Source organism: Sarcophilus harrisii, chromosome 4 (assembly GCF_902635505.1).
Source record: "Sarcophilus harrisii chromosome 4, mSarHar1.11, whole genome shotgun sequence".
Taxonomy (NCBI): domain Eukaryota; kingdom Metazoa; phylum Chordata; class Mammalia; order Dasyuromorphia; family Dasyuridae; genus Sarcophilus; species Sarcophilus harrisii.
The window spans coordinates 156873726-156890614 of NC_045429.1; the positions used below are offsets into that span (position 1 = coordinate 156873726).

The 16889-nt window shown below is 35.4% G+C and overlaps 1 protein-coding gene across 4 annotated transcripts in view; it reads right to left on the reverse strand.

Annotated features, from left to right (window-relative positions):
- Nucleotides 1-2644: 2644 nt before the first annotated feature.
- The window catches only part of ARFGEF3 (ARFGEF family member 3), a 207172-nt gene continuing 192927 nt past the window's right edge, over nucleotides 2645-16889 (reverse strand). For all 4 annotated transcript variants that reach the window (XM_031964200.1, XM_031964201.1, XM_003769494.4 and 1 more), the window contains 4 exons: nucleotides 16531-16662; nucleotides 15105-15226; nucleotides 9520-10747; nucleotides 2645-6555 (listed from right to left, as the gene is read on the reverse strand). In XM_031964200.1, the coding sequence (XP_031820060.1) occupies nucleotides 6364-6555; nucleotides 9520-10747; nucleotides 15105-15226; nucleotides 16531-16662 (1674 nt within the window). In that variant the 3' untranslated portion in view covers nucleotides 2645-6363. The remainder of the gene's footprint in view (nucleotides 6556-9519; nucleotides 10748-15104; nucleotides 15227-16530; nucleotides 16663-16889) is intronic.

A 16889-nucleotide genomic window follows, 5' to 3' on the forward strand; every position in this document is an offset into this window, starting at 1 on the left:
AGTACTTTCTCAAACTATTTTTTTTTTGCCTGACATGGGTTCCTTTCCCCATCTTTGCTGGTTAAATTCCTATGTTTCTTTTAAAACCCAACTTAAATACCATGTCCTCCATGGATCTTCTTTGATTTCCTGAAATTGGAATCTTCCTTCTTGGACAATACTTTGCTTTGCTCTAAATGCACTTATGTGATATTGCATACTATAATCTCCTTGGAAGAAAGGGACCTTTCTTAATGATACTCTCTTCTTCCCTTAGCATTTAGCACCATTCTCTGCACACAACATGTGATAGATAAATATTGGTTGGTTAAGTGATTGATACATAAACAACAGCATATGCTTAATTCTTGTTCCTAAAAAGAACATTTGTGTTTCTCAAATTCTTTTTTTTTTTTTTTGGTTTTCTAATTTTCCAAATATATCCAAATAGCCAATATCCTTCTCAAGGATACAAATAGAAAGGACTTGATGGGAGGGGGACATTGTAACTTGAGCTACCATAGCTCAGTGAACAATAAAGATTGTTTTTCTGAGTGTTACTCTTTCACTTTCTGCAGAATTGTAAATAAAATATGAGTTTGTTTCATCTATATGCTTGATTTGATTAGTTCCCTAAAATAACACTGAAGGGACTGGTTTCAAGATTAAAGCTTAGTTTTCAGTTTGCTTTAAAAAAAAAAAAGTACATCATGTCACCATATGTATTCTTATTGTCTCTCCCAAAAGAATGTCAGTTCTTTGAGAGATGGATATTTTCCTGTGACAGCATAAATGATTAATAACTGTACCATTTGACTTATGCTGATGTTTAGAAGAACTATGCAGAAGTAAGCAGCAATGCATTGTCTCAATTTTTCTGTAACCTAAAACTCCACAGGATTTCCTACTTCTGTGTCCTCAGTTCAATCTTCCCAAACCCATTTGAATCCTGTTTTTTCTCTCCTTGAAAATTCTCCCAATTCCTTCACTGTTCTTTAGTACTTAATTTGATGACTATCACTCAACTGATGTGAGACTTAAGACATTTACATGTATATGGAAAGGAAACTAAAGTTAGATGAAAAAACCTGGACTCAAAGCCTGGCACCGATACTTTCTAGATGTGACACCATGGACAAGTTAATTCCTCTCCTGAAAATTTACTATGTGTATCATACAGTAGCTCTAAATAGGGAACATTATAGGGTAATGGAAAGAAAACTGGATTTAAAATCTGAGGACCGTGAATTTGAAATTTGTTAGTTGCTTTCTATATGATCTTGGACAACTCATTTCAATTTTATTATTTCTAAGGTTCCTTTTATCTCTAAGTCCATGTTTTTGGTCATTTTGTTATTTAATTATTTATTTTTGCTGATGCAATTGGGGTTAAGTGTCTTGCTTCAGGGTCACACAGCTAGGAAGTGTTATGTCTGAGAACAGATTTGAACTCAGGTCCTCCTGACTTTAGGGCTGGTGCTCTATCCACTGCGCCACCTAGCTACCCTTAAATCCATGTTGAGGCAACATCCTTATTGTGTTTTACCTTGGTCAGACTATAGATGTTCAGTTCTAGGAGCCAGACACATTTTTTTTTTTTTTTTTTTACAAAGACAGTGATTAGCTGGAGAGTACCTACAGGAGGGTGACCCCAGTGGTGAAAGTTCTTTAGTAATTCACCTCATATGAGGAACATGTGAGGATGCTGACTGGAAAACAGAAGATTTAAGAGGGACATAATAGCTATTTTTCCATTCAAAAGTGAAATGAACTATTTTAGAAAGTATTGACTTCATTATTAGAGACTTTCAAGGAAAAGGTGGATGGTCACATGTTGGAGATGTTAATAATCAGCTTTTGTCTAGGTGTGGGTTAGATATTGGACGAGAAAATGACAAACCAATCTTTGCTAAGAAAATCCCATACAGGATTACAAAGGGTCAGAGATGAATGGACAACAACATGGGTTAATTGGGGTGGCCTCTGAGGTTGTTTATTTCCAATTCTTGAGATTTTATTGTGAGCACATTACTTTGCATGGCTTAAAGCATTAGAAAATTTTAAGTTTTAATTTTGTTATAATTCCATCAAGAATCTTGTATGTGTTTATTTTGGAGGAACAATGATTCAAGAAAAAGTTTTTCTTTTTGAGAATGAATATTTAAATGGCTACTTATGAGTCACATTATAAATTTCTGGAAATTAAGAAAACCATAGGACCATAGATTTAGAGCTAGAAAACATCACAAAGTTCATTGTGTACAATTACTTGTTTAAATAAAGAAATTGAAGCCCAGAGGAATAAATTTCTTAATACAACCATTTAAAGGCTTAAACTCTAAGTAAATCCTTATAAATATTAATTATGATTTAATAGTAACTGCATGAACTTTTACATTGTTTTGGTCAAATTTTAAAACATTTTAATATTTCTTAATCTTACTGTTCACAAATCACGAAATTTAAAACTATGAAAAACATGACCTCATTTTGCATATGTAGAAGAGAGTTGGGGAAAAAAAGAATATATGATTTAGGAATTATTTGGGAAGAGAGGTATTCAGGTAGCAAATAGTCAATAAGTATGCCTGATCAAACAAAAATTGTACAAGAAGTACAATTCACAACAGATTGGATTTTCTATAGTAAACCTTTCCTTTCCTTGTTATCCATTCTTTAAAAAAAAAAAAAAAAAAAAAAAGGAAGAATAATTAACAGAATAAAGGTAGGTTGCTTAGGCCATAGAATCAGAACTCTCCCTTTCTACCTTTTAGGGTTCTGTCTGATTCAAGAAGTATCTTTTTTAAAGAGGAAAGAAATAGAGGGGAAGCTGCTAGTTTCAAATTCTGAACTTATCTTGAGAGACTTGTGGCCACAGCAAATAAATTAAGCCAGAAAAAAGAATTAAGGCACCCTTGCTTAGTGGTTTGTTCCTCATCAGTAGTTTTCTTCAAACAGATAGTTCCTTTTTGGACATGTTTTAGAACGGATTCTACTGGACAACTACTAAGATTTCTTGCATCTCATTAGTATTATATAATAATAACAGCTAAGATTTACATAGAGCTTTAAGATTTGATAAGAATTTTATAATATTATAACCCCACGATCTCTCTGGGAAGTTAGGTGCCATTCTTATCACCATTTTACAGATGGGGATATTGAGGCAGAAATCCTCAGGCTCACACAGCTAGAAAGGATCTGAGGCTAGATTCAGATGCAGGTATTCTAGACTCCAGGGTTTTACAAGGAGGCAGAGATAGTTCCGTCTTCTTTTAAAAAGTACTTATGATGCCACTAATTCCATTTACAAAGTCTAGCACTCAGTAAAATTATAGGTTAATCTTCTGTGAGCTACCTGGCTACCTAATGACAATTTATAATTATTTCAATGGGAAACAGTACCAAACTAATTTATGAATGAATTTTTATAAACTGTTTACAAATTGGGGATGACGTAGATTTGCCTTTATTTATTCTGCAACAGATGACTTTACAAACTCTTGTTTCTATTCTAAACTCCCATTTGGTTTTAAAGGTCTGACTTCTTTTAAGAATTTTTGCAAGAAATTTTGTTGTGATTGTTATTGTTTGCCCTTCATTTTGAAGAAGACAAATGATATCACAGGATGTTGCCTTGACTTGTGTGTGGACTGGATTTAAATGAGGGAGTTGCACAATCATCAGCCCAACTCTCTCATCAAGAAATGTAAACAGTTTTTCAATTTCTGTCAAGTGAGAACCTCAGTTTAGGACCAGTGATGCTGCTTTAATTGTTAGGATTTTTTTTTGGAGGAAAATCTCTGCTACAGCCAGGATTATTAAGTCATTCTGGGGCCACTTAGATGGTACAGCTGACTGAGCACTGGCCTTGGAGTCAGGAAGACTTGAAGTCAAATATGGTCTCAGACACCTTATACATACTAATTTTGTCACCCTGGGCAGGTCACTTAATCCAGATTGCCTTGAGTCATTCTCTCTGTACGAGGAAGCAGTACTACCTAATGGCTGAGAAAAATAGGTAGTTTTTCTTTTCCTTCTACAATTACAAGAAAGAATTCAATATAATACATTTGCTTTCCATATAGAACCCAATGATGTGTGTTGTTTATACAGTGTTTCACAACTTGTAGAACACTTGAGGGTTTTCCAAGGAGGAAGCTAAGCTATAAAACCAAATATAGATAGCTCAGTCTTCTTTTTAAAAGTACTTATAAAGCCACCAACTGTACTTAACAAAATTTAGGAAATCCATAGCTTATAAAACTATTGGGAAGCCAAACTGAGTTAGGGTCTACCTGATTTGGTGATCTACTTCACAAAATGTCAGAGCTGGAAAGAATCTCCCAAAATTAATTAATTCTTGGTTGGTGGAATGATGTAAGTTAGTGAGTACATTAACAATGAGTATGAGGTACAAGGATTATACAACAGGAAAACATTTCCTTCTTCTTTGTGGATGCTACTAGATAGAATAATATATAATTATATTGTTTCCCCCTAACTATTGGAGAGAAAAATGTCTTTCACAATCCACTCAAAAAATTTGGGACTTAAAGCTAGTCCTCACCCTTCTAGATAACATACAAGATCATAAAACCCCTCCTTAAAAGAAGAATAATTGGTCTGCCCAAGTGGAGCTTTTTAGCTATCAAGACTGGATAAAACCCAGTAGGAAATCCTTATTATCCCTTGGCAAATAGTTTGTGTTTTATTTTCAAGAATGATAAGACACTCAATTTGAAATATAAGAAGTTGGGAATGGGTGGGTAAAAATCATCATTTCTTCTATTATTATCTTTTGCTTCTGAAAAACTTTCCAAGAACTTCATAAGATTAATTTATCAGAAGAATGGCCTATGGTTTTTTGAAATCTAAAATATGCTGCTATTATTAATAGCTATGTCCTAAATTTCTTCTCTTGTAGCATCTAGATGAAGATGAGTATAACCTATGCTTTAACTACCTTTGTCTTGTTTATTGGGTTGGTTGAAGTATATAACGATCTTGAATACAAAATTTCTCTACTTTCTAAAGAGACATAATGTCTAATTCACAAATGAACTCAACTACATTAAACATTCAATTTTTGACCTTTGTGATGCAAAATGATCCCCTCATCCCTTAGCTTTTCCAGGTCCAGTGTTACTCCATAACTTTATCTTTTTTAACTACTTGTGTTTAATTTTAGAGCCTTTTAGAGCTCTTCTCAAAAAGAAAAGGTCAGAATAAGATATTTTGAATTTAAAAAAAGCATAACAAAGATTTTTAAAAGAAGATTTAAAACTAGTTAAATCACACTTTCCAGTTCTTGTACCCATTCCGGCCCTGAGGTATCATTTTATAAGGGGTTTGAAACAACTTATAAGAATCTTTTCATCCCAGCAGCAAAGGACTCACAGTTTTCCTTATCTATGCCTCATGCTTTTAAATGTAAGGTGAGATGTATAAAAAAATTTTTTTTTCTAGGATCTTACCTTCTATTCAGACAAATGAAAAACTGGGGTAGTTGAGAATCATTGATTCAAACTGTTTTCTGGCATGTTCTCAAAACATCAGTTATAAGAGTCAAGCAAACCATTCCTAACCATATGACAGCTCCTAGGTTTTCTAATAATACTACTCCAATAAATCATTGGATATTGTGAGTATAGAGCCAGGGCTGCTGACATCTCAAACTCTTTCAGGAAAGGATCTTTAAATAAATAGGGGCACACAGAAACTTGAACTTACTCTCCTTGGTTAAGATGGTACAAATGCTTATAAAGTTTGATTTACAGAGGATTTTCTAATAAGCATACTGATAATCTTTTGAGCATATTTGGCAAAAGTTGTCTTTCTTTTAACAACATCCATGTATCAGCTTCTCTATCTGATTGCCCTGGTGGTCTGGCTCTTCCTACCATTAACATCACCTGCTACTAATTTTCTGAGTGTTTGACACCAGCCTGACTTACTAATAGGCTTTTTCTTTTTTTGGAAAGGAGTGGTATCCATTGCAATGGCCCCATAGTATATAATCCCACTGAGCTGACAAAGTGCTTTCAAAAGGGCATCCCTTGGATGTGACTTTCCTCAACAATCACACGCTGTAGCAATGGGTAATAATGTTCAACGTATAGAAAGATGTACTTTAGTGATACAGAGACTCCTAAAGCAACGAGTGAGATCAATGCATCTCACATGGTGGAACATTAGACCAGCCACGTGGCTGGCTAAAGATTGAATATCCTGAAAGACTTCTTGTTGGGTTACTGTCTCCAAATGTACAGGCTCCTTCTCCTAAGTGGTAAAGGGGGAGTTGGGACACTGCTGTCAACCAGATTGTTGGCATACCTTTAACCCTCATTACTTTCTTCTCCTAACTGATGGAATGTATTTCTTCTATATGATGATGTCATAGACTCGGCCCACTCTTCCAAGCCATTCCCTTACAGCCTGGCGAACACGATTATCAGTCACATGACAAGTCAGTTGGCTGATACAAGGGAATACTGCTGGCTGAAGGGCAATAAACGTCTGATCTGGCAAGATCTGAATCTGATTGAGAACTGTTAGCACCATGTTGGTCCATGCCTGAAAAAAAAATTAAACATATTTAGTATTCTTCGTCATTATATTATTTTTATGTTCAAGTTTGATTATCATGGTGAGTTCTCAAGTTGTAGGTCTATAATCAGTTTTTCTTTAAAACAAAAATGACATTTTATAATGGAGTAGGTAAAGAAGGCATCAAACAGGCTAAAAGAGAGACACATTTTAAAACACTTAATTATGAGCTTCAAGGAAAACGTGGCAATAAGAAAAGCCTAAGACAAAATCTGTTCAGTGATATAACTGATGAATAAATTACTCTCCCCCATACATTTTATTTTAAATTTTTTTTTCAGTCAATTTGCCATCTACCTTGATGTTGAATACATCTCTTTTACTATACACTTTGAAGATAATTTTCCTTAAGTAGACTTGAAGGCATTGGTTGAAGAGAGATTAGAATTCTTTTTCATTGCCCCACACAAAAGTGAACTACTTCTAATAGGATGAAATGACAGACAGTAGAGGAAGATAAAAAGGGAGATGATCATGGTAAATTCTTGACCTCTAGAGCTCCCTAAAGAGAAATGTGTTCCCTCTGAAAGTAAAAACTTTGTTGTCCCTGAGATGCTTTATTAGAAATGACTACCTGTCACAGGTATCAAAGGTCCTGTATATGTGGGGGGAGTGGGGCAGAGAGAGGGGATGATGGTATCATGGTTATCTATGTATAAGCTGGATAAGATATCCTCTGAAATCTGTTTTAACTCTGAATTTTAAACTGTTTATTTTATAAGAGAGTTGGAAGAAACTAATACTTTAACATGTCAAGGATCTATGGTTTTGTCAGGGAAAACACTTTTCACTAGTCATATCATAATCCCATTATAATAAAGGAGATGGTTTTTGGGACAGTTAGATAACTCAGTGGAGAGAGGGCTGAGCCCAGAGAAGGGAAAATCTGTATTCAGATCCAGAATAACTGTGTGACCTTGGGCAAGTCACTTAAGTTTCATTTACCTTCAATCCACTGGAGAAGGAAATGGTAAAATATTCTAGTATCTCTGCCAAGAAAACCCCATGAATAGTATGGCCAATGGAATTATGAAAAACAGAACCAGAACTGAACAAATGTTCAAAATATTCTTCAATTTATGTGATGAGACCCTAAGCTAGGCTAAGTCTTAGGAAATATTTGTGTAGTCCATCACTGAGTTCTCCTGACATCCTTTCTGAGTTCTCTGATTCCATAGTTTCCATGGATCCAAGGTAAGATATTCCATATGGATTGGGATTTTTCAACAATACTTGAATGAAAACAATTTTAACCAATATTAACTATTGTGATATTTTCAATATATTTTATTAAAAGCTAACATTTTTAATTTTACCACTCGTAAAATAGCTCCATAAGACTCCTAGGATTTCTAATATTCTATTGCTTTAAATCTGTAAAGAACAAAGAAATAGCCAAGTTTCTGGATGACTGAAATACTCTTCTTCCTTTGTTTTTGTGACAGAAATTTCATTTCTGGTTCTCTTTGAATATCTAAGTAGGCAAGAGTAGAGAAGAAGAGAGAAAGGGAGAGAAGAAGGAGAAAAGAGGGGCTTGATCCTTTCTTATCTCATCTTCTACAGCAAATTGTCTCCCTCACCACCCTCACTTTATTCTCTTCAGTCTTTCCCTGTGCTTCTCTGCTGCCTACAATAATGCTCATTTCTCCCCATCCTTAAACCCCCATATACTGTATCACTATGCTAAATTTCTTCTAATGCAGCCAACATAACAAACTAAATTCTCAGTTCAAGTTGAAGTTTAAACTCTAAATCTATAATATTACTCCTTTACAGTAATAATGATACTCATGTTTTCTGTAGCATTGTCTCCATTACTTTCTAGCTGTGTAACTTTGAGGGCAAATCATTGGGTTTTTTATGGGTTTTAATTTCCTCAGTTGCAAAATGAGGGGGTTAGGGTAGATTGCCTCTATGGTCTCTTTCCACTTTAAATCTAGATAATCTTATAAACTCATTTCATCTTCATAACTCAGTGAGGTATTATTGCTATTATACTATTATAATAATATAGCTATTTATTTACTATTTAGCTATTATAATAATATAATAAATAATTACTTATTATTATATTATTATAATAAATAGTTATTATTTATGATAAGGAAACTAAGGTAGATAGAAGTTAAATGACTTCCTTGTGGTCACACAAAATTAATAAATATATGGACTAGATATGAATTTATGTCCTCTTGATTCCAATTTTAGTACATTCTCAATTATGACTTTCTGCTTTCTGATACTAAACAATTATTTCTGTTATGAAAACTTTTAAAAGTTTTTCATTTTTTTTATAGAAATTCTTAACTTGGGGTCTGTGAACTTATATTTTGATAATTGAATTTCATATAATTGATTTCCTATGTCTTTTGTTTTATGATTTAAAAAGATTTTCAGGAGAAAGGATTCCCTAGACTTCTAAAGGGGTCCATGACACAATAAAGCAGTGGTTTTCAAACTTTTGTTCTCAGTATCTTCATGTTGTTAAAAAAACTATTGAGGATCTGTTCAAAGAGTTTTTGTTCACATGGATTATATTTATAGCTATTTACTATATTAGAAATAAAAAATAATTTTGAATTTGTAGACCCTCTGAAAGGGTTTCAGAGACCCCAGCAATTCTTTGGACTACACTTTGAGGACTACTGCAATAAAGGTTAAGAAATCTTGTTTTACAAGAACATATTCTAAGTCTCCCTGAGAAAATGTTAAGATTAAGCCCTGCTGTTATGCCAGAATTGTGTCAACACCATCTTCTTATACTAAAAAAATTTTCTGCCATGTCTACTCCAACCAGAATATTAAATTTAATTCCTCAATTTTGGCCATATTTCAAAAGACAACATATTTCCTTGAGTCCAAAATATATCATCTTATGTTTCGTTCTCTGCCTCCCATCCCTACTGTACTTCTGCGGGTGCCAGATCTTACCTGGATCTGGGCTTCGGCATCTCTCACAGATATACTCAGGGTGCTCACTGTTGAGCCAGAGCGGGGCCTCTTCTCTTGCCTCAGAATCTCTGGACCAGCACTGAAGGAATGCCTCATTTGGCCCTGATCTATCAGATGTTGTGGACGCTGGAGGAGGGGTGAATCTGGTCTCCTGGATCCCAATTGCTCTCCTTTTTTCTCCACTTTGATGTCTTTGGCAAATGGAACTAGGTTATGTTGCTGCTGCTTCCTTTTCTTGTACTCAGTCATCAGCTTTGAAATAGTTTTGTCGGTGGCCATGGTATAGATCTTGTTTCCTGCACTCTCCCACCACTCTTTCTTCTTGCTTTGATCTTTTCTCTCCCCTTTGGGGCTGGGAGGCAGCTCTGACATATCCCCGATGTTTCCCTTTGGGGGCATGCCATCAGCCACATGGTCTCTTGATTGACTTCGGTCATCCTCAGATGGTGTATCCTTCCCTGAAAACCCTCCTGTGGATGGAGTAGAGGATTCAGATTGGAAGGAGGGGAGAATGAAGAAAGGATCACTCTTGAAGGTAGGAGGTTCCTCCACATTATTCTCCAGATCTAAGTGCATCTGGATGTAATTATTGCACAGTTCCATGCAAAGTTTATGAAGTCTTTTCACTAACCATACCCAGTCTGCGTTGCTGACAGGCTGGACACTCAAAGAAGGTATTCTAGCCCTCCACTGTCTCTTCTCCTTCCCCCGTGGAGGGCTGACTTGGGCTGTTTCCTCAAATATATCTTCATCCTCTGATGAACACTGCTGGGAAGAATCTGTACTTCTTTCATCATCTTCAAAAAGGACTTTCTTAACCTGCTCAGCAGTGATATTCTCCTGATTGGTCAAGACAGCACAGACTAGGGCATGAAAATAGATGTTAAAGCTCATTGCAGACTGGCGGTACAGGTTGGCTGCTCCTCCAATGCCCGATACTTTCTTCAGTAGACATTTCAACCCTGGGCTGGTGTCAAACTCTCTGGCTGTTCTATAGGAGTCCAACAGCAAGTCAAAGATGACGGCCAAATTCTGCATGGAGATATACCTGAGGAAACCAGCTAACTTGTTTTCTGGCACTTGAACTGTCTTCTCTTCTCCTTGTTGGGAAGGGCCTTTGACAAACTCTTCTAACAAGATGTCATATAAGTTCTGGAGCAGCACTTGATGAGACAATAAGCTCACCACAATTTCCCTGAAAGAGACACTTCAAAGGAAAAGGAAAAAAAAAGAAATTAGCAGTCCATTTATCTCTTATAAAGGACTTCCATATGACTCAGATGCATTATAGACCTTGTAATAATTGAGACCATTAGCTACAGTCTAATGCTTTCCTTTCAATATTATGACTTTTAAAATGCCTAAATTCATTCTAATGAACTTTAATGGCATTCCAGACACACAAGATTTTATTTAGAAGTTGGAGGATTAACATAAACCATGATACTGAATAACAATTATCATCAGTGTCTTGGGAAGCCAACAAAACTGCTCATTTTAACTAATAATTTATAGCAGCAACTCAGAATATTGTACACCTGAGACCATACTACAGACACAGTAACAACTGTCACAATCTCTTAAATTACAGGAAAAATCATTGGTTAGTTCTATTGATCTTCTTTCAAACCTTTTAGTATGAGTATATACACCCACATCCACACTCACAGACAATATCAATCAACAAGCATTAATGCTTTCTATGTGCTAGGTACAAAGAATGAAACAATCCCTATTCTCAAGGCAGTAATATTCTGAATGAGACAATATGGACAAATATAAAAATATGTAGCATATCTGTAAACAGAATAAACATAAATGTATGCAAAGTATCTAAATATAAGGCAGATTGGGAGGATGGACACTATCAGCTGAGGGGAACCAGGAAAGATTTTATGTAGAAGATGGTGCTTGAATTGTCATTTTATCTAAAGAGAGAACCTCTATGATGTGGGAATGAAAAAAGAATAACTTTTAGGCATGCAGAACCTACAGGGCAAAGGCACAGATGTGACAGATGTGATAGATGGAATGTCCATCATGTTTGAGATCTATTATAGCTGTAAATCTAAAAATTTAAAGCTCTCTGGGAGAAATTTGTATGAAAACAAAATATTCTCTCTAGGTAATGCCTGTTAAATATATGTGAAACATTTAAATGCTTCTATTGTGTAGATAAGAATAGATAGAAAAGCTGAAGTACTTATAATATCAGAGGCACTTTGGAAGTGACATGAGTAATGGCTACAGTTATCTGCTAATTTGTTCCAAGGTCAAGGAAAGTCAATAGGGATGTGTACTCTTTCTCTGTGATTACTCCTGACCTTATCAAGGGCAGAAACAAGAATTCTTTGTGTAGGTTTGGAATAATGATTCTACTATTCTTTGGGGAGCCCTCTAGAACATAATCAGCATATAACTTTTGATAATATTAGCAACTATTGACATTTTTCTAGTCTATATAAGATTTGTAAAGCACTTTACCTATATTACAATTCTTTTTGCAAAGGTTACTCAGTTAATATTAATGATCAGACTTTTTTGTTTTGTTTTGTTGAAAACCAAGAAAACCTAAATATTACTTTAAATATTGGTAATCTAAATGAAATGAGTTTTATGTTCGAACTACTGTCCTGATTATTAGCATTCAATGGGGAAGACATGTTCCAGCTACATACAAAGACTTGACTCCTCCCCAAATTCTAGTTACATAAAGACCATCACAAATAGTGAATAGAGGACAAACCCACTTAGCCATGCTAATAGCAAACAGAAATTAGAGAGTTTATGCAAATTAGAATATGCAAAGTTAATGAGCCCCTCACTGGGAGTGATATCTCAGTTAAAATGTCATTCCTTGATCTTGGGGAAACTCCTCTAAGTCTCTAGTGAGGCATCTGGAAATTAGAAACATGTCAAATCACTGCTTCCTCTATTTGTCTGTTTCCCAGATTTCTTTCTCTCCCTCCCAGGAAATTCCCTGAAAAGGCCCTGGAATTGAATAACCTTTCTCAAATTTTGGTACAAGAAATGCTTTCCTTTCCAAAATCCTTGTCATCTCCTTCCTTTGCACAGGCAAAGAGCATCTCTCCACCAATGAGGAGTCTTATGCAAATGAATCAGGCTTGAGTTATATGTAAACTCTTTCCACTGTTATATGCTATATATAGGTACTACACCCCCATAATAATTATAAAAGCTGGCATTTATATAAGTTTTTAAGGCTTGCAAAGCATCTCATACATTTTCTTATTTGAGTTATAATCCTTAAATGCAAATATTACAGATGACACTTTAAAAATTCTCCACCTTCATTTCCGCCCTCCCTCAAAGTCTGACTATAAGTTCGTAGAGAATTTTAAGAACTTTCTCTCTGAATCAAGTTAATCAAGGGAAAAACCACAGCATTTTTCTCAATCTCATTCTAATTTAATGCCATGATTGATCACTTTTTCCTCCCTTGCTCCCACTGGAATCATCACAAGAGTTGGAAAGGTCCTTAGAAGTCAATTAGTTTGAATTTGAAACACTAATCTTGGTAAAAATATCTCTAATACATTCTAGATTCTGCTTGGAGATTTCTAGTAATGTAAACTTGTTACTTCCTGAAGTGGTATATTCTTTTTTCCATAGCGTTGAATATCAGGGAAGTAATTTTTTTCCCTTGAGGCAATTGGGATTAAGTGACTTGTCCAGGGTCACACAGTCAGGAAGTGTTAAAGATCTGAGGTCACATTTGAACTCAGGTCTTCCTAACTTCAGGGCTGGTGCTCTATCTACTACATCAACTAGCTGCCCCTGAAGTTATTTTTTAATATTCAGTGGGCTAAATATCTGTCCTCTCATAAGTCCTTTGTTCTATGCTATGTATAGGTCTAAATCTTTTAAAGTATCCCATGAGACACTGCATATTTTTTTTCAAGTCCTGCTTACATCTTTCTCTGGAAGCCTTAGCAAAATCAGATAGCAGAAGGAGAAGATGCCAGGCATGATTATTCACATTGATTCTCTGTTTGGGTGGATAATCTGCAGGCACTGACAGTTCTTTGTGATTCAGTTGAGGCAAAACATGTGCCTTATGGGAAAAAAGATTATCCAATAAAAAGAGTAAAAGAGATAGAAAAATATGCAAAAAATCTTTGTATTCACCTTCAAATACAGAAATAATACAATATTTTTAGAGCCCAAAGATAGTGTTCATGCTTGGGATGCATTCCATCCATACTTTATAGAGTCCATCGTTTTCTTCAAGACGTTGCTTAAGTGCTATCTTCCTGATCCCTTCAGCTTCAAGTGACCTCCACATCAAACTACAAATACTTAATTAGTTTGTGTGGGGAGTTAGATTGCAAAGTGGTTGGTTGGTTGGTTGGTTGGTTCAGGAAGACCTGAATTCACTTTAGCCTCTGATCCTTACAAGCTAAGTGACCTGGACACGTCACTTAACCTCTCTCTCTTTGCCTTAATTTCCTAATTCAGGGAAAATCATTGCACCTACTTCCTACAGTTGTCATGAGGCTAAAATGAGATAATATTTTTAAAACAGTTCTATAAACCTTAGAGTGCTTTGTAAATAATAGCTGCTATTCTCTTTACTTCTTCTTTTATTTTTTCCCTTGAGGCAATTGGGGTTATGTGACTTGCCCAAGATCATACAGCTAGGAAATATTAAGTGTCTGAGACCAGATTTGAAGGTCTCAGAAGGTCCTCCTCCTGACTTCAGGGATGTGCTCTATCCACTGCGCCACCTAGCTTCCCCTATATTTATTCTTTATATAATTATATCCATGCTTGTTATCTCCCCATTAGAAAGTAAACTGCTTGAGAGTAGGGGTTATTTCATTCACCATATCTATATCCCAGCATCTAGTTCAATTATTGGCCCATAGCCGAAACTTAAATGTTTGGAGTTAGATTTTTTTAATTGCTTATGTGGTACAGCACTTGGTTATAGAATGTTTCTTATAAGTGAAAGTTGTGGATTCCATTCAGTTATCTGATTTTGTTCACAGCCATGGAAGCTTTAAACCTGACCAATTATCTGACGAAAATTTGCTGTTGGTTATCAAGGAAAACACTTAAGAGAATGTGGTGGGACCAATATAATCAATCCAAAATCCCTACAAGACAGTTCAAGTGCTCAGGGTTATCAGTATTTTCTTCATATGTAAGAGACACAGCTGATAGTATTTATTAGCTTCTTAAATTTATGTTATATCCATGCAGAGAGTAGACTTGATGAACTTAGAGTCACTTAAAATAAATTTGTTCCCTACTAGCTACAATAGTACTGACAGATTTACCAGGTCACAAATGAATAAAAAATAAAAACAGGAAAGTAGAAATATGAAAAATAAACTTTTAATTAAAAGAATAAATGTTTTAGTGTAGGAAAAAAACAAATCCAACTATCTCTTTGCCAAACTACACCACAAAACAATTTTCACCCTTTACAACCAAACTGGCATTCAGCAAAGATTTCCTGTTTAGGTTACAGCATGAATATGAGATTGGAATAAATTTGTTTTTTTTATTTTGTCTCGTGGAGAATCACTTATATTCACCTTTTCTTGGTGTGCCCATTTGGCTTTTCATCAGGAGGCAGTTCGATGATCAGCTGACAGGACTGAGCATGATCAAAGTTGTTTGGAGTCTTTGGTGAGCACTGAGTATCTAACATGAATACCTGCAAAGAACACAAGCCCAAACAGTTCCATTCTTCCATCCTTTAGCAGAGTTCAATACACATCAATAATATTGATGCTGGTTTAAAACAACTAAGAGTTGCTAAAAGAATATCTGCTTTAATAAATGTCTCTTCTACTGTTGATTTCTATCTATTCTCTACCCTCATGCATTAAAACAACCTAATGGACCCTTGAAAAGGGTGCAGCTGCTTCTAATTCACTCAACAGAAAAGTGAAAAATGTTTTAGGAAGAATCCTTTCCTAGTAACATTTATTGAGTGAAAGGCATTGCACTCAACAATGGGAGAAATTACTATGGAGGAGATATAATTTTATGATATTTCCCTCCCCCTATCTCCTGTCCTCTCCTCTCCTCTTCCTCTCTCTCTTCCCCTCTCTTTCTTTCTCTCCTTCCCTTCCTCCCTCTTCCTTCCTCTCTGTCTCTCTCCCACCCTCCTTATTTCTACTCTCCTCTTTCAGTCTTTCCCTGGTAGGTTCTACAAAGATACAAACACTTCAGCTAGAGGTCTAGCGATGTCTATCACCTAATTTATCTAGTAAAATATAAACTGTCTTATTTTTAGGGGACTGTAGTGGATGAATATTTTCTACTACTTTTTCTCACTTCTCAGTCATCTCTAAGCCATGTTGTAGCCTTCCCCTACTGTCTCTGCTTTTCTACTTCCACTTTATATGTTATCTTTTATCTTATTTCATTAAAACATAAACTCTTTGAGAAACTGGATTGCTTATATTTTTACTTCCTAAGTTTACCAGGCAGCCTAGCACAGAATCAGCATTTAATAAATAATTTAATTTAATGTTTCATAAATTTAATAAATGTTTTCTCTGCCTCTATCTACCCCTACATACACTTACCTACTCATCAACCACAGATCAACTTGAGTATTTGAGTATAAACTGTATTTTTGATAAAAGAGATTCCTATGGTAAAGGAGTTTCAAATTCTTGCATGAAGTTAACAGATTTATGTTATAAAGAAATGAAGGAGAGATCTTATCTGTTGTATCTGATTTTGAAGTAAAGCCAAATAGTAGTCTGTTGAGAGCCAGTAACTGAGGCAGGAGGATTCTGGCTAGGATCTTACTAACAAAGGGAAACAGAGAGATGGCCAGATGGTTATTGCTAAAAGTTTTCTCAACTTTTTGTCTGGACATTAAACTGTTACAGATATGCTATTTGGAGAAGGACTGCCCTGCTTTCTCTCAATATTGATCACCTTCAGTGTATTTGGGTTCACAGATTACCCATATCTTTTGTGGAAAAAGTCCACAGTACTTACTTGTTGTGCCATGGCTCGGATCCGCCAGTATTCCGCCTCAGCACTAGGGGAAGAAGAAGGGGCTGCCACTCTTACCTGGCAGCCATCACTACTGAAACTTTCATTGCCACTGTGGAAACAGCCCAATAGATCCTACAGAGAAATAACATAGAATATCACTGGAGCTATGTGCTGATTCTTTTTTTTTTTTAAATTTAATAGCCTTTTATTTACAGGTTATATGCATGGGTAACTTTACAGCATTAACAATTGCCAAACCTCTTGTTCCAATTTTTCACCTCTTACCCCCCACCCCCTCCCTTAGATGGCAGGATGACCAGTAGATATTAAATACATTAAAATATAAATTAGATACTATG